This window comes from Corythoichthys intestinalis, chromosome 16 (assembly GCF_030265065.1).
Source record: "Corythoichthys intestinalis isolate RoL2023-P3 chromosome 16, ASM3026506v1, whole genome shotgun sequence".
Lineage (NCBI taxonomy): Eukaryota > Metazoa > Chordata > Actinopteri > Syngnathiformes > Syngnathidae > Corythoichthys > Corythoichthys intestinalis.
The window spans coordinates 31,589,536-31,614,323 of NC_080410.1; the positions used below are offsets into that span (position 1 = coordinate 31,589,536).

The 24,788-nt window shown below is 40.5% G+C and overlaps 1 protein-coding gene across 3 annotated transcripts in view; it reads left to right on the plus strand.

Annotated features, from left to right (window-relative positions):
• LOC130932091 (caskin-2-like) overlaps nt 1–19,546 on the plus strand; it is a 61,101-nt gene extending 41,555 nt beyond the window's left edge. For 2 of the 3 annotated variants that reach the window (XM_057861483.1, XM_057861485.1), the window contains 8 exons: nt 91–193; nt 278–395; nt 5,237–5,338; nt 5,400–5,538; nt 7,017–7,210; nt 8,941–10,219; nt 15,260–15,518; nt 18,681–19,546. In XM_057861483.1, coding sequence (XP_057717466.1) covers nt 91–193; nt 278–395; nt 5,237–5,338; nt 5,400–5,538; nt 7,017–7,210; nt 8,941–10,219; nt 15,260–15,518; nt 18,681–18,774 — 2,288 coding nt within the window. In that variant the 3' untranslated portion in view covers nt 18,775–19,546. Of the gene's footprint in view, nt 1–90; nt 195–277; nt 396–5,236; nt 5,339–5,399; nt 5,539–7,016; nt 7,211–8,940; nt 10,220–15,259; nt 15,519–18,680 lie in introns of all 3 variants that reach the window. The other variant, XM_057861484.1, reaches the window with a different exon arrangement.
• Nucleotides 19,547–24,788: the final 5,242 nt, after the last annotated feature.

Below are 24,788 nucleotides of genomic sequence, written 5' to 3' on the forward strand. Positions count from 1 at the left end.
CTGATATTTCTTCCTGGTCATGTCTCCCCCATTTTTCTCTGTTCTTTCTTGGTCCTGTCCTCAACTTCTCTCTTATTAACTCGACCTCAGGTGCGGTCGCCTCCCGCAGGCCGACGGTGACGGTGCAGCAAGCGGCGGAGCAGACCTTCTCCCAGCAGCAGTTTTTCCGTCCTCAGCAGCTACTGGACGGCAAGGTCAGCGCTCGGAGTGCAAGAAACGACACCCGTAAGATTCCGACAATAATGACGTAAGCGTTGTTTGTTTTTTTTTTTGTAACGGTTGAGGACTCTGAAGCCATATTGGAGTGGCTGAGTGACTTCCAGTTGGAGCAGTATGCAGGGAATTTTATCAGCGCCGGTTACGACGTCCCCACTATCAGCAGGATGACACCTGAGGTCAGCAGACTCTTTCCTCTGTGCGCTGTTGCATTGTGGGAGAGGTGTGATTGGCTTGGAAAACATGTACCTTTTTCATGGGAAAATTCAAGAACTTTCAAGATCGATTTTATAGTTGGCGCACTTTGGCTGCCACAATGAATCAACTAATTGATGAGCAAATCCACGAACAACTATTTTGATAGTCGATGACTCGATTAGACTTCATTGACCTCAAAATGTTTCAAACTTTTTTGAACCTCTTACTTGTAAATATTCTCTTACCGAGTTTTCCTTTGTATTTATTCATATTTTTAACTAAAAAAAGAGGAAAACTGTAATTTTTTAAATCATTTTATAAAATATTTAATCTATTTTTTTTTTTTTTTTTGGATTGAAAAATTTCAGTAAATATTCTATTTTTATTTTTTAATGTATTTACTCTTATTCATTTTTTCAAGTTTTCATTAATTGATTTCTATTCAGTTACATTTAAAAAAAAAAAAAGAAGTGAATTAATTTCTAATACAGTGATCCCTCGTTATTTCGCGCTTCAAACTTCATCCATCGCGGATTTTTTTTTTCAATTAAGAATAAATAAATACAGATGAGCTGTCCAAACCCAATCACATAGTCTCTCTCTCACTCCTGCTCTCTTTCGTGGTCAGGCAGTGCACTGGAGTTGCTTATTAATGATGATGATTGACAGACGTGAAGGTTTGAGCTTGCCAGAGATGCCCGGAAGCCGAAACGTCAAAGCGCCACATGTGTCAATCATCGTTTAACCTGTTAAACAATTATAGTGGCAAGTCATTTTGTGTAAGTGAGCAGCTTGTGCGGATGTGAGTGGACTCACTCAATGATGCATTTAATAAAGACAAGCATTTTTCTACTTTATCCTTGTTTAAAAATAATTCGGTGGGACAGTAACATATCATAATTATTACACTTGAAGTGCTTAAAAACATTTATTTAAAAAAATATATATTGTATACATGTTTTTTTATTTTTTTTTATTTTTTTTTTTTAAATTAAACATGTCTTGTATGTGTCTCTTTCCAATGCTAAATGTGAATAAATACATTGAACACACCCAAAAAAATTTTTTTGGGTGCGGGGGCGCTACTTCGCAGTTTTTCTGGTCCCCAATAACCGCGAAAAATGAGGGATCACTGTATTCTGTTATTTTAGTTTTATTTTTAATTAAAAAAAAAAAAGACACCAAACCTAAATTGTTTTTTTACTTTTCAAAATTTTGTAATCATAATAAAACACAAAAAGAAAAGAGTAAATATTCTTTTATTTATTTATTTATTTATTTATTTATTTTTTAAATTTATGTATGTTTTACTTAGGGCTGTCAAAATTATCACTTTAACGGGCGGTAATTTTTTAAATTAACCACGTTAAAATATTTGACGCAATTAACGCACATGCCCCGCTCAAACAGATTAAAATGACAGCACAGTGTCATGTGCACTTGTTAGTTGTGTTTGTCTCCCTCTGCTGGCGCTTTGGTGCGACTGAAATTATGGGTTTAAGCACAATGAGCATTGTGTAATTATTGACATCAACAATGGCGAGCTACTACTTTATTTTTTGATTGAAAATTTTACAAATTTTATTAAAACAATAACATTAAGAGGTGTTTCAATATAAAATTTCTATAACTTGTACTAACATTTATCTTTTAAGAACTACAAGTCTTTCTATCCATGGATCACTAACAGAATGTTAATGGTAATGCCATCTTGTTGATTTATTGTTATAATAAACAAATACAGTACTTATGTACAGTATGTTGAATGTATATATCCGTCTTGTGTCTTATCTTTCCATTCCAACAATAATTTACAGAAAAATATGGCATATTTTATAGATGGCAAGGCAAGGCAAGGCAAATTTATTTATATAGCACAATTCAACACAAGGCAATTCAAAGTGCTTTACATCACATGAAAACCATAAAAATCACATTTAAATCAACACAGCGTAAAAACCAAGACAAAAGATCGCATTTAATCACAGAATAAAAATAAATAAATGAAAATAAAACAAAAATAGAAATAAAGCAAAAACTACTACTAATAATAATCATTGAAATCAGCAATGGAGATAAGCACAAGAGGAATAGAAGGCAGGTAGATTGAAATATATAGACAGTTATGGATATGCAGTGCTAAACAAAAGCGTTTTTAGCCCTGATTTAAAGGAGCTAACGGTTTGAGCATACTTCAGACGTTCGGGTAACTTGTTCCAGAGGTGAGGAGCATAATAACTAAATGCTGCCTCACCCTGCTTGGTTCTTGTTCTTGGAACATGCAGAAGACCCGTTCCAGACGACCTTAGGGGTCTAGATGTCTCATAGGAATCTAACAAGTCAAGCATGTATTTTGGTCCAAGGCCATTAAGTGTTTTGTAGACGAGCAGTAGTATTTTATAGTCTATCCTTTGACTCACTGGAAGCCAGTGTAGCGATTTCAAAACCGGTGTAATGTGGTCCAGCTTCCTTGTATTTGTGAGGACTCTGGCTGCAGCATTCTGTACTAGCTGCAGCTTCCTGACTGATTTTTTATCAAGACCTGTAAATATACCGTTGCAGTAGTCCAATCTGCTGAAAACGAATGCATGCATAAGTTTTTCCATGTCTTGTTGAGTCAGAAGCCCCTTAATTCTGGTTATATTTTTTAGGTGGTAATAAGCGGATTTAGTGACGGACTTTAGATGGCTATCAAATTTTAGGTCTGAGTCAATAATTACGCCAAGGTTTCTGACTTGATTTGTAGCTGTAAGTGACATTGTGCTAAGTTGGCTGCTTATCTTTGACCTTTCCTTTTTTGGCCCAAAAATGATCACCTCTGTTTTCTCCACATTTAACAGGAGAAAATTCTGGCACATCCATTCATTGATTTGATGAATGCATTTACTCAGGGAGACTAAGGGACTATAATCATGTGGGGACACAGAAATGTACAGTTGTGTGTCATCTGCATAGGCGTGATAGGAGATGTCATACTGTTCCATTATCTGAGCTAACGGAAGCATATAGATGTTAAATAAGAGTGGTCCAAGAATTGACCCTTGAGGGACTCCACACGTGAATTTGGTTCGTTCTGACTGATAATTTCCGATTGACACAAAGAAATCCCTATCATGTAAATAGGATGTGAACCACTGAAGAATAGTGTCAGTAAGCCCTACCCACTGTTCCAATCTGCTGAGTAGTATGTTGTGATCAACCGTGTCAAATGCGGCGCTGATATCCAATAGTAGCAGAACAGATGATTTGCCTGCATCGGTATTCCGACGAATATCATTTAGGACTTTGATAAGCACGGTCTCGGTGCTGTGTTGTGGCCGAAATCCAGACTGAAATGAGTTAAAAAGATTGTTTTGGATCATAAAAGTCTGGATCTGTTCAAACACAACCCTTTCGATAATTTTCCCCAGGAATGTCAGATTTGATATTGGCCTGTAATTACTAATGGTTGAGGCATCCAGATTAGGTTTTTTTAGGAGAGGTTTTATTACTGCAGTTTTTAAAGTCTGAGGAAACTCTCCTGTTTGGAGGGAAGTATTTATAATCTGAAGTATGTCTGGGGCTATGCAATGAAAAACAGTTTTGAAAAAGTTTGAAGGAAGGATGTCAAGGCAGCATGTTGTGGGCTTTAGTTTCGACACAATTTCTGTTAAAGTGGCATAGTCCAAGAGGCTAAACTGTCTAAGATTGACGTGGGGGACATGTTGGGAGGCATTTAGTGTAACATTTGTTAATCCGGAGTTGCACACAGTCTGTCTAATCATTAGTACTTTGTGTGTAAAAAATGCTGCGAAATTATTACAGGACACCTCAGATGCCAATTCCTGAGGTATTGATGCTTGTGGGTTTGTCAGTTTGTCAACAACAGAAAATAGTGTGCGAGTATTGTTGGTGTTTCTACTAATGATCTCTGAAAAATATGATTGTCTAGCATTTTTCAGTTCCTGGTTGTATTTGCGAAGACTCTCTTTGTAGATATCATAAAAAACTAGGAGTTTGTTTTTTCGCCATCTGCGTTCTGCTCGTCTACAAACTTGCTTTTGTTTTATAGCTAGTATGGCATTTCTCCAGGGTGACCTCTTCTTTCTTGTTTTTGTCTTAATCGGGGCAATAGTGTCCATTACAGTCATCACACCGGAACTGAAACTATTTACAAGTTCTTCCACTGGAGCTATTGTAGGGGTTAATAATGAGGCATAGGCCTGTGTGAATAACGCACATGTGTTATCACTTATGTAACGCTTCCTAATAAACTCTGTTTCCCTTTTCAGAGGATGGACAGGGGTGGTCATTTTAAACATAATGCAGTAGTGATCAGACAGAGCAACATCATTCACTGTGACCTCAGAGATGTTAAGACCTTTGGATATTATTAAGTCCAGTATGTGCCCTCTGTTATGTGTTGGAACTGTGACATGCTGAGATAAACCAAATGTATCCAAAATATTTAAAAGCTCTCTAGCACATCCTTCTTCAGGATTATCAACATGAATGTTAAAGTCACCCACTAAAACAACACAATCAAAGTCCATGCACACAGAAGACAGTATTTTGGTAAACTCATCAAAAAACATTGTGTTATACTTACTATACTGGTTTGAATTGTGATTAATTACGATTAATTAATTATTAAGCTGTGATTAAATCGATTAAAATTTTTAATCGTTTTACAGCCCTATTACTTTTAAGAGGAGTAAAAACAGTGAATATTCTTAAACACATTGCGCCAAATTCTAGCATTTTTTTAAACGTGGAAAGCATTTTCAAAGATTTCAAGCACCCCTACGAATACTGTTCCTGACCTACGACGACTCTCTTTCAGGATTTGACGGCCATCGGAGTGACCAAACCGGGTCACCGCAAGAAAATCTCCATGGAGATCAACAAGCTGAACATACCCGAGTGGCTTCCGGAGTACATCCCGGTGAGTAGAAGGAAAGCCCCCGGCAAGGGTTGCGCCTCATCCTGCTGCGGTTGCGTTGCAGTCGGATCTTGGCGAGTGGCTCAGCGCTATCGGCCTCCCGCAGTACTTGAAGAGACTGGCCGAAAACGGCTATGACAGCATCGGCATCGTCAAAGACTTGACGTGGGAAGACTTGCAAGAGATCGGCATCACTAAGCTGGGTGAGCCCTTCGATGAATTCCCTATCCCAATATATATTTAACTCATTGGCTGCCATTGACAGTGTTGGATGTCCGAATCATTAGGACTGGGAGGGTCGATGGCGATCGAATGATTGACGTCGATGGCAGTGAAACTATGGCCGCCACAATTAATCAACAACTAGTCGATTAGCAAATGACAATTTTGCTAGCCAGTGTTTTTTTAGCACCATTGTTTACCGAAATCATATTTCTTTAGCCTCTTAATTCATTCATTCCAAGCCATTTTCACCGGAGCAAAGCCCTTCACTCCCAGCTGTTTTACTGGATTTTGACTGATTTTGCATGTCCCACAGAAAATTCTATTCGAATGCTATATAAACATGGAACCCACCAAAAGAAAGACTCTCTTCTTTCAGCAGAAAAAAGTTAGTTCATATCTTTTTCCATTATTTTGAAATCAGCATTAGAAAATAGCTTAGTTTGAGCAATTTTCCAATTTCTGATGAAAAAACAGAGAAATTGAGCTTTTTGTAATAGCTATCATTTAAAAAATAACTGACTTTAACACAGCTATTTTTCGCTTTTGTGCCATCCCAAACATCTGAATGTTTTCATCCTACAAAATAACATACACAACAAGACAAATAGAGCTTTTGATCGCAAAGTAACAATTTATTTACACATAACTAAACTGTTGAACTATTGCGCACATAACAACGGGCAAGGCTCTCGGCTGCTCCCGGTTGAATGAGGTGGCTCCCAGTAATCTGATGAGTCCGGATCAAGATCGGTCTCACTTTTTTCATCATCTTCATTGTTCATTTCAACCTCGGGCTCAGGAGTAACGCAACGTGAGCTCCGCAGAACGCGTGTGGAACCTGACGCCGTTGTGGCCGTCACCGTCTGTCTCATCAAGATAGATATTTTTGAATCCTTCTTTGACAATGTTTTCGTTTTCTTTTCAAAACACTCCTCCAGTGTCGTTTGCCTTTTTTTTCCCAATCGTTCTCCACATTTTTCTCAAATTCTCACGCGTCTTCACAAGATCCCTCCAACTTCCGTTTTCTGACTATTTTTCTTCACTTCCTTTCTTGGCCCGAGATGAGTTCTTACAAAATGCACTACTGCCCTCCAGTGGTCAGTTTTATTGCTTTAAAATGAGTTTTGAGCATTGTGCATTGCAGTTTAGGTGCAACAGAACCTAGAGATGCCTCTTGTAAAAAAAAAAAAATTAAAGATGTATAAATACATTTTTGGGACACTGAAACAATTGAAAATAGAACTTATTTATACGTTTTTGGGAGCAAAAGAAGAAAGTTAAGAAAGTAAGTTAAAAGAAAATATTTTTTATTCATATTTTTTTAATTATAACAAAACCAAAGGGGACCATACAAAATGACATAGCGGTTGCATCCGGCCCCGGGCCAGCAATTTAACACCTGAGCCCCACGCCAAGAACCCCTGTCTTGTCCTTACCACCTCCGTTTTGCCCGCAGGCCACCAAAAGAAGTTGATGTTGGCAGTGAAGAAGCTGTGCGACATCCATAGGGCCGTCCTTCAGGCCGAGTCGGGCCAGGGAACGTTGCGCCGCAAGGGTCCTGGAGCTCTACACGTGGTCTCCATCGAGCCGCCGGAAGCTGGCGGGGAGTGCTCTTCCCCCCGCACTCCAAAGACAATGATGACCTTCCAGGTAGGAGTGGGAATCTTTAGACACCTCCCCATATTGTAGGATTTGTGAAACAAGGCTCACTAATAATGATTATCTGCCACTATTAAAGAGAAAAGCTATCTCAAAATGGAAAAATAAGGAATGTTTATTTTTTGCACGTTGTATCAAAAACCATTGTTTTTTTTTTACATCTATAAAAAGGTTTTTATTAGCTTAAGTCATTTACTGTGAACCCAGGCTGAAGAGTATTTAGTAAGAAAGGGAAATTGATCTTAAAACACTTATTGACAGCAAAATCAATGTGCAATCAATTTCAACTGGCAGGGGCTGGAAATGATGGAATGATACAGTGGGGCAAATAAGTATTTAGTCAACCACTAATTGTGCAAGTTCTCCCACTTGAAAATATTAGAGAGGCCTGTAATTGTCAACATGGGTAAACCTCAACCATGAGAGACAGAATATGAAAAAAAAAAAAACAGAAAATCACATTGTTTGATTTTTAAAGAATTTATTTGCAAATCGTGGTGGAAAAAAATATTTGGTCAATACCAAAAGTTCATCTCAGTACTTTGTTATGTACCCTTTGTTGGCAATAACGGAGGCCAAACGTTTTCTGTAACTCTTCACAAGCTTTTCACACACTGTTGCTGGTATTTTGGCCCATTACTCCATACAGATCTCCTCTAGAGCAGTGATGTTTTGGGGCTGTTGACTTTCAACTCCCTCCACAGATTTTCTATGGGGTTGAGATCTGGAGACTGGCTAGGCCACTCCAGGACCTTAAAATGCTTCTTACGAAGCCACTCCTTTATTGCCCTGGCTGTGTGTTTGGGATCATTGTCATGCTGAAAGACTCAGCCACGTCTCATCTTCAATGCCCTTGCTGATGGAAGGAGATTTTCCCTTAAAATCTCTCGATACATGGCTCCATTCATTCTTTCCTTTACACAGATCAGTCGTCCTGGTCCCTTTGCAAAAAAACAGCCCCAAAGCAGGATGTTTCCACACCCAACCTTCACAGTTGGTATGGTGCAATTCAGGATTCTTTTCGCTCCAAACACGAGAACCTGTGTTTTTACCAGAAAGTTCTATTTTGGTTTCACCTGGCCATAACACATTCACCCAGTCCTCTTCTGGATCATCCAAATGCTTTCTGGCGAACCGCATACAGTGCAGGATTTGAGTCCCTGGCGGCGCAATGTGTTACTTGTTACTGTGGTCCCAGCTCTCTGTAGGTCATTCACTAGGTCCCCCCGTGTGGTTCTGGGATTCTTGCTCCCCGTTCTTGTTATCATTTTGACCCCACGGGGTGAGGAGGATGTTGAAAGTCTGTGTTGCCCAACGACAGCCCCAAAACATCACTGCTCTAGAGGAGATCTGCATGGAGGAACGGGCCAAATTACCAGCAACAGTGTGTGAAAAGCTTTTGAAGAGTTACAGAAAACGTTTGGCCTCTGTTATTGCCAACAAAGGGTACATAACAAAGTATTCAGATGAACTTTTGGTATTGACCAAATACTTATTTTCCACCATGATTTGCAAATAAATTCTTTAAAAATCAAACAATATGATTTTCGTTTTTTTTCCCCACATTCTGTCTCTCATTGTTTAGGTTTACCCATGTTGACAATTACAGGCCTCTCTAATATTTTCAAGTGGGAAAACTTGCACAATTAGTGGTGGACTAAATACTTATTTGCCCCACTGTATATCGCCATATCGATGTATTGTCATAACCCTACTTTCAGGACAGCGAGCTGAGCGCGGAGCTTCAGTCGGCGATGTCCGGCCATTATGCCGACCGCGAGGACGGCCCGATCGTCAGGAACAACCAGGAACCTCCTCTTGCTTCCGTCATCCAGCACGGCTTGGATGTCAGGGACAGGAACCTTCCCGAGGGCTGGGATCAGAGGCCCGTCCACAAGCAGGTTCCTCTCGGAACAGCCACCGTCTTCAAGTATCCCGCCGTCCCAGCCAAGCCCCAAACGTCCCGCCTTCACGGTTCCCCGGCGTCAAAGGGCTTCAGCTACCTGCGCGCTCAAAGCGGCTCGGCCGACCTCGACACACCCGCCGGGGTCCGGGAGCGCGAAGGGGTTCTGGCGCCGCCGAAAAAACGAGGCCACACTCTCAACCGCTACGCCCTGTCAGATGGAGAACCTGACGATGACGACGACGAGCCAGCGCTTCCCTCTGGAAACGTGCCTTCGTACGCCACCCTCAGCCGCAAACATGGCCGCGCTCAGTCGGCTCGGGCGCAATCCAGTCCGGAGAAGGGTGTCAACGTGGGTCGCAGTCACTCTTTTGCCGTGCGAGCGCGTAAAAAAGGACCCCCGCCGCCGCCTCCCAAAAGACTGAGCTCGGTGAGCAGCACCACCAGCGGCGAGCTAAGCGACAGCAGCACCGCGTCATCGTCGGCAGGCTGCGGCATAGTGACCGACAGTCCAGGAAGCGTCAGGAGCATCGCCGCCTCCCTGGAAGGAAGCGCAGACATTCAAAATCCTCAGGATCCCAAACGAGAAACCCTTCCGCAGGCGCCGAGCGCCCCCGAATCCATTGAACCCACGGGGGTTAGGAGAGGGGCGCACGGCCAGCGCGTCCCCACGCACGAGCCAGACACGGGCGGCAAGTCCGACACGGAGGAATCAGACGCCAAAGGCTCGCGATCCCCACACAACAGCTCCAGTGAATGCATCCCCTTCGCCGAGGAGGGAAACCTGACCATCAAACAGAGACCCAAAGCCACCCCGGGACCTCCCAGGGTGGACGCCGCCGGTGCCAAAAGCCCCGAGGTCCCCGAGTTCAACCTGACTGAGTCGGACACGGTCAAGCGCCGACACAAACCTAAAGACAAAGACGAAGTTTCCCCCTGCCAAGACCAGACTGAAACTGAGGCCGCGTCCCAGGAGGGGACCCCGGAGGGAGTCTTTTCACGGACGGACACGGAGTCTAATGTGAAACCTTCGCCATCCCCGAAGCCTCCAGTCGTGGCCCCCAAACCCCTTCGACACAGCCTGCTGGCACCGCAGGGTAACATTACAGTTACTTCTAACTAATGTTGCACTAATACAATTTTTTGGCTCCTGATACCAATAGCGATTCTGCTACCCGGCTGTGTGGTATCGACCTATACTGTACCGATAACACATTTTTCGGAAACATATATTTTTGTCAATTTCATACTAAATTATCACATACTCACTTGAAAATACAATACAGGTAGTTCCCGGGTTCCGAACGAGTTCCAGTCCTATGCTGGCGACCCAACTCAAATTTCCGCGTGTCAGAACTAACCCTTTAAAAACCCAAAAATGACTATCTAAAAAGTCCAAAAGTATTGTATTTTGTTTAATAATGGAGGATACACTGCCCTCTGGTGGTAGCGTTGGGTCTGGTTGGACTGTATGACTGAGAAGCAGATGCCGACGTCTGATATGGATAAAGGATAGCTGCACTCAGGTTTGGCCCACATAACGCTGTAAGTTGTTTCAGCTAATATATGTTTGTGTAGGCATTTGTAATTAAGTTTAGAGGTACAGTTTGTGGAGCTGTCTGTGAGCGATTTGCTATGAGAATAGCCTACCGCACATAACACGTCACCTTTGCTCATTAATATTGAAGAAGTCAGCAACTGTTGCTAGGTTGGTCGAACTCGCGTTTGTCCCTCAGGCTAGATGCATGTAAATAGTGTACGAACGAGATGTTTACTGAGCTAAACCTACCAATTATGTCCCTGGTGCCAAATTCACTGTTAAAGATATGGAAGAGCATACAAATGTTCAGAGATGGCTTCAGTGTCGAGGGCTGAAACAGACGGGAAAAAGAGCCGACCTGACCCAGAGGTAGCTTTTTTATCGACACCTTCTTCTTGGGTGCATTGCCTTACGCCACTGACAATGACATTCTCCTGTTTCAACAAGCTATCCTTTACCACCATATGCCCTGTCTTTCTTCGATTAGATTCAATTCGATTACATCCTCTCGTTGTTTTACGTCTCTGACAGTTCTTGGGGTAATTTATATTGCTATTTTTGTGTAGCAATCGCAATTGGTATTCAGTGACAGCCAACGAACACTTTTTTTTTTTTTCATTAATAACAAATCTTAATTCTATTCATTTATTTACACTTACCCCTTAATAAGGTTGGAAAAGGTAAAGCTGTTAAAGCTATAGCCTACATGTAGGTATGAACAGGCTTACTACTTTTTGGCTTTGGGAAACATATGAAGAAAACGTCCTTCATATGTGGACGGTCGTAATGTCTAGCGTCGTTTCTACAAGTTACATAGCAGCAGTGTTTACTCGGCATGTTCCTTTTTGAAAGATCACCGGCAGAAAACAAGCAGAAATAGCATGGGATGTATGCGAGCGTACTTCTATGTTGACCCCCTTCCGGTTTCTGATGAAGACGTCACGCAGCCTTGCGGTCTAAAAATAGCATTAGTGCGGTACGCTATTGTAAATACGTTAGCATTTGTAGCATTTAAGCTAGTTTGACAAATTTAATCTTCTTAATTTAAATATTGATCAGACTAGATGGCCGATTGAACAGCAATTGTTTTGTGTCAAGTGTTTTACTGTTAAAATCCAGGTTGTTTTGAACATAAGTAGATATCTGTGTGAAAGCTTTACAAATTGTCTAAAGTGAAGGAAGTGAAAAGCTTCAAAAACCCCAATTGCCTTGTTTGCTGTCTGTCAAGCTGAACAACTTCACGTTTAGTGAGGACAGAACGTGTCATATTAATAAAGTCAAGTAAAAAAAAAAAAAGATAGAAAATAAGACTCCAGCACCGTAAAGTCGAAATCACGCAAATCGAGTACGTTGTAACCCGGGGACTAACTGTAGTTGCTATCATTGCTTGGTCAGACACTGCTAAACTACTATAATGCCTACATTGTAGGGGTGACAATAAATGAATGACCTCCTCCAAAACTTGAGACTTAAAATGCTTTTAAAGGCCCAATTTTTAAAAATATTTTAATTAGGGCTGTCAAACGATTAAAATTTTGAATCGAGTTAATCACAGCTTAAAAATTAATTAATCGTAATTAATCGCAATTCAAACCATCTATAAAATATGCCATATTTTTCTGTAAATTATTGTTGGAATGGAAAGATAAGACACAAGACAGATATATACATTCATCATACTTTACGTAAGTACTAGAGGCGTGCGAAATTTCCAATTCTTAGATTATTCGCGATTCGGCCGTGGAAGATTCGAGAATGATTCACAAACATCCAAATTCCGATTATTGAATTATACCAGGTAAAACGGAAGTAAAACACAGTCAGCGCGGTCTTTGGGATGCAATGAGGAATGGACCGAGAGTAAATGTCATGTTCAACTCATGCCGCTAGATTAAAAAAAAAAAACAATCATACCTGACTGCGGCCGACAGCCGCCACAAACAACGCGCAGTTGCTAGTTGCTACAAACATATGGCTACAGTAGATATCATATATATGTAGAACTAGATGCAAAATGACAGACGACGCCGGTGTTAGAACATGTATTATTGAACCGAGATGCGAAATGACAGACTTTCTGACGTTGGTAAACAGCCGCCATCTTAAAGCAGAACTAAAGCAGTGACTTCTCTAGAAGGCTCTGTTGTAGCGAACCTAATTAACTTTTTATCTAAAATACTCCTAAATCGGCAGAATCTTGTCTTGAATCTATCTTTAAATGATGAAATAGTTTTAAAACTTTGACAAAAGTAGACAGAAGGGAAATTATGGAATAACGGGAGCAATTTTAACAACTATAACAGTTGATTCACAACATTAAATTAATTGAATGTAGTTTAAAACTGCTGATACAGAATGGGGACTGGAGTATTTTATTTACTGTTATTTTTTTGTATATTTGTTTATTGTTATATGCTAACTTGATACTGAAATAGTAGTTTGGTTTAGCCTGAGAGGATTTTTGAACAACTTTGGAACTAATAATCGTAACTATCGTAATAATCGTAACTAATGTTACGAAACATTTAAAAAAATAAAAAATAAAAATAAAAAAAGGAGGGGGGTGCATCAATAATCGTTTTATAATCAAATTGGAGCCTCTGAATCGTAAACGTAATCGAATCGTTTGGTGCCCAAAGATTCCCAGCTCTAATAAGTACTGTATTTGTTTATTATAACAATAAATCAACAAGATAGCATTAACATTATTAACATTCTGTTAAAGCGATCCATGGATAGAAAGACTTGTAGTTCTTAAAAGATAAATTTTTGTACAAGTTAGAGAAATTTTATATTAAAACCCCTCTTAATGTTTTCGTTTTAATATTAAAATTTGTAAAATTTTCAATTAAAAAAAAACTAGTAGTTTGCCATTGTTGATGTCAATAATTACACAATGCTCATGGTGCTGAAACCCATAAAATCAGCCGCACCCAAGCGCCAGCAGAGGGCGACAAAACACCAAAAAACACAAGTAACAAGTGGACATGACACTGTGCTGCCATTTTAATCTGTTTGAGCGGGGTATGTGCGTTAAATGCGTCAAATATTTTAATGTGATTAATTAAAAAAAATTAATTACCGCCCATTAAAGCGATAATTTTGACAGCCCTAATTTGAATGTTTTTTCAATTTGGTTTAAAGCCTTATACTCATATTAGGTCCACAGTGACTGCCATTTTCCACATGATTACATTAGCTGAGCTCCTGTGCTAATACTTTTGCTAGCAGAGGACACAAATTCGCTAGCCTGCTTTTTCCAGTTTTCCCTCCTAATAAAGCTAGCATCTTTATTAGAGCTGGGAATCTTTGGGCACCTTACGATTCGATTACGATTCAGAGGCTCCGATTCGATTATAAAACGATTATTGATGCACCCCCCTCCTTTATTTATTTATTTTTTTTTATATATATAAATGTTTTGTACATTAGTTCCAAAATTGTTCAAAAATACTATTTCAGAATGAAGTTAACATATAGCAGTAAATAAAATGTACAAAAATAACGGTAAATAAAAAACTCCAGTCCCCATTCTGTATCAGCAGCCTTAAACTACATTCAATTAATTTAATGTTGTGAATCAACCGTTAAAGTTGTTAAAATTGCTCTCGTTATTCCATAATTTCCCTTTTGTCTACGTTCGACATGTGAAAGTTTTAAAACTATTTTAAAGATAGATTCAAGTCAATATTTTACCGATTTAGGAGTATTTTAGATAAAAAGTTAATTAGGTTTGCTTGGAAGGTTCGCTACAACAGCCTTGCAGGGAAGTGTACTGCTTTAAGATGGCGGCCGTTTACTAACGCCCGCATCTAGCTTTTTGCAGGTGTGCTGCTAACGTTACCGAATCGATATTGCATCTAGTCCTATATAAATGATATCTACCGTATCATTATGTGGATGTACTTGTAGCAGCTTTTCGGCAGCAGTCAGGTATGTTGTTGTGTTTTTTTATCTCAAGGCATGAGTTGAGCTAGTGACTTGAGCAGTGGCATTACCCGAGGGGCCGGGTAATGGGAAGCATGACGTTTAGCTACTCTCGCTTCGTTCCTCATTGACCGCGCGGCGCCCTGAGAGTGTTGTACTTCAGCTTTACTTGGCATATTTCAATAATCGGAATTTGGATGTTTGTGAATCGTTCTCGAATCTTTCACGGCCGAATCGCGAATAATCTAAGAATCGGAAATTTTGCACACCTCTAATCTTTATAGATGCTCAAGTCAATTTTAGTGTTCATAAAATTTATAATCCTGACTGGTGTTACCGTTTATCATGTACATCGAACCGACATTTTAAGTATAGGCTCATATACTCAAAATATGACTGCTAAATAAAAACATTTTTAAAAACTTACCAGGAAGAAACTCCAACCATTAAAATTTGCTTTGGCACAGTTTGTAACTGGCAACCATATTTGCAAGATGCTTGGAAGCTAAATCTTAAGAGTACATATTGCGCAGCATAACCGTGTTATTTCTTTATACTAGCCAATACCAATGCTTGTTTTGGGTCCCTTTCAGATACCGACATTTGTATCAGTGCAACACTACTTTCAACTCCAAGTGTTTTGTAACTCACACGTTTTTGCTTTCTGCAGCAGGTGGACCCACGTCTCCGACGGTGAATGTCAGCGTGGTCCAAAGCTTGGCCTTTGGCACCACATCGGCGCCGCGATCGCCGTCTCGCGGGGGATCTGTGGCCCCTCTCTCGCCGTCGACCGCCAGAATTCAGGGCTCAGGGGGTCCGGCCGGGACCGAGGTGGTCCAGCAGAGATTGGACGAGACCAGTACGTCTCTGGAGGCCGCTCTCAAGGCCGTAGAGAGGAAGCTGATCCTGGACCGGCACCACGGCGACGGGTAAGCGCAGGAACTTTCCGGCACCGTTTTAACCACAAAGCAGCATCAGATCAGTGGACCTCGATAGTTACTCCACCTTTTCATGATGGAATATCTTGCAGGAAGTCCAATTATTAAAGTATTAAAATAAAAAGTGAGGATCTTAGTATAGTGCGGCAAATAAGTATTTAGTCAACCACTAATTGTGCAAGTTCTCCCACTTGAAAATATTAGAGAGGCCTGTAATTGTCAACATGGGTAAACCTCAACCATGAGAGGGAGAATGTGTGGGAAAAAAAAAACATAAAATCACATTGTTTGATTTTTAAAGAATATATTTGCAAATCATGGTGGAAAATAAGTATTTGGTCAATACCAAAAATTCATCTCAATACTTTGTTATGTACCCTTTGTTGGCAATAACGGAGGCCAAACGTTTTCTGTAACTCTTCACAAGCTTTTCACACACTGTTGCAGGTATTTTGGCCCATTCCTCCATGCAGATCTTCTCCAGAGCAGTGATGTTTTGGGGCTGTCGTTGGGCAACACAGACTTTCAACTTCCTCCTCACCCCGTGGTGTCAAAATGATAACAAGAACGGGGAGCAAGAATCCCAGAAACACACGGGGGGACCTAGTGAATGACCTACAGAGAGCTGGGACCACAGTAACAAAGGCTACTATCAGTATCACAATGCGCCGCCAGGGACTCAAATCCTGCACTGCCAGACGTGTCCCCCTGCTGAAGAAAGTACACGTTCAGGCCCGTCTGCGGTTCGCTAGAGAAAATTTGAGTGATCCAGAAGAGGACTGGGAGAATGTGTTATGGTCAGATGAAACCAAAATAGAACTTTCTGGTAGAACACAGGTTCTCGTGTTTGGAGGAAAAAGAATACTGAATTGCACCATACCCACTGTGAAGCTTGGGGGTGGAAACATCATGCTTTGGGGCTGTTTTTCTGCAAAGGCACCAGGACGACTGATTTGTGTAAAGGTAAGAATGAATGGGGCCATGTATCGAGAGATTTTGAGGGAAAATCTCCTTCCATCAGCAAGGGCATTGAAGATGAGACATGGCTGAGTCTTTCAGCATGACAATGATCCCAAACACACGGCCAGGGCAACAAGGAGTGGCTTCGTAAGAAGCATTTTAAGGTCCTGGAGTGGCCTAGCCAGTCTCCAGATCTCAACCCCATAGAAAATCTGTGGAGGGAGTTGAAAGTCCGTGTTGCCCAACGACAGCCCCAAAACATCACTGCCCTAGAGGAGATCTGCATGGAGTAATGGGCCAAAATACCCGCAACAGTGTGTGAAAAGCTTGTGAAGAGTTACAGAAAACGTTTGGCCTCCGTTATTTTCAACAAAGTGTACATAAAGTATTGAGATGTACTTTTGGTATTGACCAAATACTTATTTTCTACCATGATTTGCAAATAAATTCTTTAAAAATCAAACAATGTGATTTTCTGGGTTTTTTTTCCCACATTCTGTCTCTCATGGTTGAGGTTTACCCATGTTGACAATTACAGGCCTCTCTAATATTTTCAAGTGGGAGAACTTATACAATTAGTGGTTGACTAAATACTTATTTGCCCCACTGTATAACAACAGGACAATTGGCTAACTTGCTTAGCAAAATGCTATAAAATGCTAACTTTTTTTAAATTTATAATTCTCCTAACAAATTGTTCAAACAAATATTCCTAGAAAAAAAAAATCTGAAAAACACCTATTTACTAAACTACGAATGCATAAGAAACATATTGGCTCAAACAAAAACCTACCTTATGTTGGTCTTAACATGGAGCTGCTGGATTCAGCCTTCTTAACTCATTCACTCCCAGCCATTTTCACCGGAGCAAGGCCCTTCGCTCCTGGCCGTATTACTGGATTTTGACTGGTTTTGCAAGGCCCACAGAAAATTCTGTTCTATTGCTATATAAACATGGAACCCACCAAAAGAAAGATTACTCTCTTCTTTCAGCAGGAAAAAAAAGTAAGTTCATATCTTTTTCCATTCTTTAGAAATCAGCATTAGAAAATAGCTTCGTTTGAGCAATTTTCCAATTTCTGATGAAAAAACAGAAATTGAGCTTTTTGTGAAAGCATACATTTCAAACATAACTTTGACTTTAAAACAGCAATTTTTTTGCTTTAGTTACATCCCAAACATCTGAATAATGTTTTCCTTTTACAAAATATCACAAACAACAAGACAAATAGAGCTTTTGATAGCAAAGTAACAATTTATTTACACATAATTAACTGAGAGATGACACTGTTGTGGCCGCGACAGCCGGGGTAAACTTTTCCATCATCGCCGCCTGTCTCATAAAGATGGATTTTTTTTTTTAGTCTTTCTTTTGTGGTGACAACTGCCTCGTTGCAGAGTTCGCTTGCGGAACTTCTGTTCCTGGGGGGGAACTGGTTTGGCCGTGCGCGTTTCCTTGCGGGACACTGGAGGATGCTGGGGACGCGAGTGGTCGAGTACGGCGTCGTCGGCTTTGCTCGGCGAGCAGAATGGACTCAACAGCATCATCCGCTGCACTGGTGGTCCCGGTCGTTCTGCTCGGTCGTCCAGCGCCTGGCATCCTGGACGTTCATTCGGTCGTCTTCCGCCGGCGCCCCGGCCGTGCAGCCAGCCGTTCGTTCCATTGAGTCGGGTTGCGGGGCTTACCAAATGCGCTACTGCCCTCCAGTGGCCAGTTTTATTGCTTTAAAATGGATTTTCAGTTTTGAGCTTTGGAGCTCAGTTGAATCAGAACCCAGAGATGTCTCTTATGAAAAAAAAAAGTAAAAGACGTATAAATATGTCTTTGGGACACTGAAACAATTAAAAATGGAACGTATTTATACATTTTTGGGAGAAAATGAGTCAAACAAATCCTCCAAGCAGCAAAATTGGATTTGAAGCTTTTTCTCTAATCGATTAATCGTTGCAGAAATAATTTGGTTGTTTTTATGATTCGGCTTTTTTTTTTTTTTGTTATGTGATTTGACGTTGTCTTTTTGCGCTTGCCGTTTCGTGAAGTAATTTGTCGTTGTTTTTGAATTTGCCATTTTGTTTATTGATTTGCCATTTTTTTGCACCGTAAAATGGATTGGACATCTAAAGCCGTCAACGGCACCCTATGAGCTTTGCTTTTGCGTTTTTTACTAGATTTTTTTTTTTTTGTCCCGGCAGAGCCGACACGGTCAAGTCAGCGGGAAACATCCTGGACGACATCGGCAACATGTTTGACGACCTGGCCGATCAGCTAGACGCCATGTTGGACTGAAGGCGGACAACCTCCAAAATAAAAGCTCAGGAAGTGACAACCAGCAGCACTTAATCAACAGGCTTTTATCGTCAAGTGCTGAAATAAGTAGCAATTAGACGGCAACTTTTTCATTCCGTACCGAAAGTGTGATGTCACTTCCTGGTCCCGAAAGTTTATTATTTATTGGCGTCGTTAATGCGCTCCGTTCAGATGTTGTCTGTTCCCACGTGAAGTTATTTGAAGAAAAAACACTGGAGAAACAAAATGAGATTTTATTTTGCAAGACAAAAACACTTCTTCTTGTCCAAACATTTCAAACTTAACGCTAATGGTTATTAGCATGCTCGTCCCTGACGCTGCGTTCATTAGCATGGCTAATTAGGTTAGCATGTTTGCGTATTTGCTTTCAGAGTTAGCTGGTTTTTCTGGTTGACACTTTATGATGTGTGCCACCTACAGGGAAATCTCATTTGAAAAAAGTGACCACACGCCTCGGAAAGGGAAGTATTTAAGCTTTATTTTACAAATATATATTCAACCAAAGTTCTTTGTACAGTTTATTAACATGTTTGGAATATTTTGACATGAATCCTGCACGCCGCCGCGCGACCGTCACGTGACCTCGGCCGTCCCGCCCGTGCACGTTTGTCCTTTTGATACGTTGTGAATTAAAAGAGTTATCTAATTATGACGACTGAGTTGTGTGTTGTGCTTAAGGTTGCTGCATTTTGCAATGAAGTGGATTGACTGCAATTGTCAAGGTTTTTTGTTTTTCGGGAAGAAAACTTGTTTTTTTGTGTGTGTGTGTGTGGGGGGGTGGGGCCTACTATACAGTGTAGGCATGTGCCGGTATGAGATTCTGATGTTTTTGCAATTAAAGCTCTAAAATGTGTATTTTTGAGATATCTGGGTTTAAACATGTTTTTTTTTTCCATTGAGCAGGATTTTTATTTTTCAAAACATATTAGCAAATGGAACATAAGTATAATGTTAAAATATTCTAAAAAAAATTTTTTAAATGAAGTCCTTTAAGTGAGCCTAAACCCACAGCCACAGCTCAACATTATTACCATCAGGAAAAAAAGTACTTACAATGCCCTCCATAATTATTGGCACCCCATGAAAAAGATGTGTTTTTTTAGCTTCTAATATTTTTTTTTATTCAAATAATATGGGACCTTAATGGAAAAAAAGAGAAAAATCCAACTTTCAGTACAAGTGCATTCATTCAGTGGGGAAAAAAAATCCCACATAAAGAAAAAATTATTTGACATCAAATAATGTGTGTCACAATTATTAGCACACGTGGTGTTAATACTTTGTACAACCCCCTTTTGCCAACAAAACAAGGTCTGGGGACTGAGATGGCCATGAGATGGCTAAACCACCCCCATACTTCACAGTGGGTATGAGGTGCTTTTCAGCATGCGCATCTTTCGTGGCACGCCAGACCCACTTAGATTGTTTGTTGCCAAAAAGCTCAATCTTGGTCTCATCTGACCAAAGCACACGGTCTCAGTTGAAGCCTGGGTCAGTGATGCTGTGGGGCTGTTTTGCTTCCAAAGGCCCAGGGAACCTTGTTAGGGTGCATGGCATCATGAATGCTTTGAAATACCAGGACATTTTAAATCAAAATCTGTTGCCCTCTGCCCGAAAGCTGAAGATGGGTCATCACTGGGTCTTTGAGCAAGACAATGACCCTAAACATATGGCCAAATCTACACACAAATGGTTCACCAGACACAAAAACAAGCTCCTCCCATGGCCATCTCAGTCCCCAGACCTTGTTTTATTAGCAAAAGAGGTTGTACAAAGTATTAACACCGGGGGTGCTAATAAATGTGACACACATTTGATGTCAAATAATTTTTTCTTTATGTGGGATTTTTTCCCACTGAATGAATGCAATATTAATGGTTGGATTTTTTTTTCCCATTAAGGTCTCATATTATTTGAATAAGAAAATATATTAGAAGCTAACAAACACATCTTTTTCGGGGGTGCCAATAATTATGGAGGGCACTGTATTTTCCATAAAAAGCACATGTGTATGACTCGAATCATGTTTACATTATACATGCACTCTCTTTCTCAACACAGTTGCCAGAGAGAAAAAGTTTTACCACCGCTAGACACACTAAACACCCTGGAGTTAACTCTCGTAGCTGGTGGGAAACGTTCATGACAGTGTTTATGAACCTTGTATAAATGTGAAATCATATTGGAGGTATTGCCTCCTCGGCAGCCACCCTCCGAAAAACATTTTTTACATGTCTGTTGACCCTCTTCTAAGCCGCGGCCATCTGTAACTTTTCTGTAGCCGAAGTATTCCCATACCAGCAATTTCCTTTTCTTCGATTGGGGTGGGGGGTTCAGGAGTTTCACCTCCTCCAGCCATCGTGTAGCACAGCTGACTCACTGACACTGAGCAACAACCGGTGGGGGAGGGTTGATCCTTACAGCTGCAAGCGAGGGATTTTTCCATACATTTTTGGGACATAAAAAATAGCTGATACCTTAGGGACGGTATGACGCAAAATTTTGTGGTTTTGAAAACGTGACGTTTTCATACCACGGTATACCTTGAAACCGTTAATCTGCACATGCCTTCAATACAACGATATGTTTTAGGTGAAAAAAATCCTGGTTTTGTTTTTGAGGAAAATTTTAATTTTTGAGACGAAAAAACCCGCCTTGCTATTCATGGTCGTTGGGGCTCCAACTAACGGTTATAATCGATCGGATGATGAATCAAACGATTGTCACTTTTTTCAGTTACCTTCACAATTTAACTTGAAATTGTTTTACGTATGTTGTCAGTAACAATGAAGACTAAATGACTTAGAGTCCTGGCCAAAAGCATTGGCACCCCTGCAATTCTGTCAGATAATGCAATTTCTCCCTGAAAATGATTGCAATTACAAATGCTTTTGTAGTAATAGCTTCATTTATTTTGCTTGCACTGAAAAAACACAAAAGAGAATGGGGGGAAAAAGATTAAATCATTATCATTTCACACAAATGGGCCAGACAAAAGTATTGGCACCCTCAGCCTAATACTTGATAGCACAACCTTTAGACGAAATAACTGCGAACAACCGCTTCCGGTATCCATCAATGAGTTTCTTACAATACTCTGCTGGAATTTTAGACCATTCTTCTTTGACCAACTGCTCCAGGTCTCAGATTTGAAGGGTGCCTTCTCCAAACTGCCATTTTCAGATCTCTCCACAGGTATTTAATGGGATTCAGGTCTGGAGTATTTGCTGGCCAGTTCTTTCTCTCAAACCATTTTCTAGTGTGTTTTGGGTCATTGTCCTGCAGGAAGACCCATGGCCTCTGACGGAGACCCAGCTTTCTCACATTATGCTGCAAAATTTGTTGGTAGTCTTCAGACTTCATAATGCCATGCACACGGTCAAGCAGCCCAGTGCCAGAGGCAGCAAAGCAACCCCAAAACATCAGGGAACCTCCGCCATGTTTGACTTTTCTTTGAATGCCTCATTTTTTTTCTTCTTCTGTAAACTCTATGTTGATGCCTTTTCCCAGAAAGCTCTACTTTTGTCTCATCTGACCAGAGAACATTCTTCCAAAATGTTTTTGGCTGACTGGAGGACAGCTTGAACTTGTTTGGATGTTAGTCGAGATTCTTTAGCCACCATCTGTTCAATCGTTGAAATCTCTCGTCAATTTTTCTTTTCCCTCCGCATCTAGGGAGGTTAGCCACAGTGGCATGGGCTTTACACTTATTGATGACCAGTGTTGTTAATTTTACTTTTAAAAAAAAGTAATTAATTACAGTTACATACAAATTACTTCTCCCAAAAAGTAATTGCGTTAGCAACTCAGTTACCTGAATGTAAGAGTAATTAGTTACTTGGCAAAGTAACTAATGATAATTTTCATGTTTTTTTTTTTTTCTCAAAAAAACAAAACGGGTCACACAATGTGAAATTTAAAGGGTTTTGGGGACAATTGGCCCTAGCCCAATTCTTTACCCTCCACTTAACTAGACACAAGGGTATTGCGATAACTAGATAGTAACCTTTGCTATGTGTGGAAGTCATTTAAAGTTGTGAATCAACCATTAAAGTTGTTAAAATTGCTCCCATTATTGCTTTCTGTCTACTTTCAACGTGTAAGTTTTAAAACTGTTTCATCAAAGTTAGATTTAAGTCAAGATTTTGCCGATTTAGGAGCATTTTGGATTTAAAAAGAAAAAAAAAAAAAAGTTACTTAGGTTCGCTAGGAAGGATCTCTACATCAGAGCCTTCCTGTGAGGTCTACTGCTTTAAGATGGCGGCTGTTTACTAACGCATGTAGTCCTTAAAACATGTTACCAATGCAGCCGTGTCTGTCATTTGCATCTACAGTGCCTTGTATTCGGCCCCCTTGAACCTTGCACCCTTTTGCCACATTTCAGGCTTCAAACATAAAGATATAAAATTTAAAATTTTTTGTCAAGAATCAACAACAAGTGGGACACAATCGTAAAATTTATTGGATAATTTAAACTTTTTTAACAAATAAAAAACTGAAAAGTGGGGCGTGCAATATTATTCGGCCCCCGTGCGTTAATACTTTGTAGCGCCACCTTTTGCTCCAATTACAGCTGCAAGTCGCTTGGGGTATGTTTCTATCAGTTTTGCACATCGAGAGACTGACATTCTTGCCCATTCTTCCTTGCAAAACAGCTCGAGCTCAGTGAGGTTGGATGGATAGTGTTTGTGAACAGCAGTCTTCAGCTCTTTCCACAGATTCTCGATTGGATTCAGGTCTGGACTTTGACTTGGCCATTCTAACACCTGGATACGTTTATTTTTTAACCATTCCATTGTAGATTTGGCTTTATGTTTTGGATTATTGTCCTGTTGGAAGATAAATCTCCGTCCCAGTCTCAGGTCTTGTGCAGATACCAACAGGTTTTCTTCCAGAATGTTCCTGTATTTGGCTGCATCCATCTTCCCGTCAATTTTAACCATCTTCCCTGTCCCTGCTGAAGAAAAGCAGGCCCAAACCATGATGCTGCCACCACCATGTTTGACAGTGGGGATGGTGTGTTCAGGGTGATGAGCTGTGTTGCTTTTACGCCAAACATATCGTTTTGCATTGTGGCCAAAAAGTTCAATTTTGGTTTCATCTGACCAGAGCATCTTCTTCCACATGTTTGGTGTGTCTCCCAGGTGGCTTGTGGCAAACTTTAAATGAGACTTTTTAATGGATATCTTTGAGAAATGGCTTTCTTCTTGCCACTCTTCCATAAAGGCCAGATTTGTGCAGTGTACGACTGATTGTTGTCCTATGGACAGACTCTCCCACCTCAGCTGTAGATCTCTGCAGTTCATCCAGAGTGATCATGGGCCTCTTGGCTGCATCTCTGATCAGTTTTCTCCTTGTTTGAGAAGAAAGTTTGGAAGGACGGCCGGATCTTGGTAGATTTGCTGTGGTCTGATGCTCCTTCCGTTTCAATATGATGGCTTGCACAGTGCTCCTTGAAATCTTTTTTGTATCCAAATCAGGCTTTAAACTTCTCCACAAAAGTATCTCGGACCTGCCTGGTGTGTTCCTTGGTTTTCATAATGCTCTCTGCACTTTAAACAGAACCCTGAGACTATCACAGAGCAGGTGCATTTATACGGAGACTTGATTACACGCATTTGGTTTCTATTTATCATCATCGGTCATTTAGGACAACATTCGATCATTCAGAGATCCTCACTGAACTTCTGGAGTGAGTTTGCTGCACTGAAAGTAAAGGGGCCGAATAATATTGCACGCCCCACTTTTCAGTTTTTTATTTGTTAAAAAAGTTTAAATTATCCAATAAATGTTGTTCCACTTCACGATTGTGTCCCACTTGTTGATTCTTGACAAAAAAATTAAATTTCATATCTTTATGTTTGAAGCCTGAAATGTGGCGAAAGGTTGCAAGATTCAAGGGGGCCGAATACTTTTGCAAGGCACTGTAGTTCTATAATTTGTGATATCTACCGTATCATGTGGGCGTAGTTTGTAGGCTATGGCTACAGTCA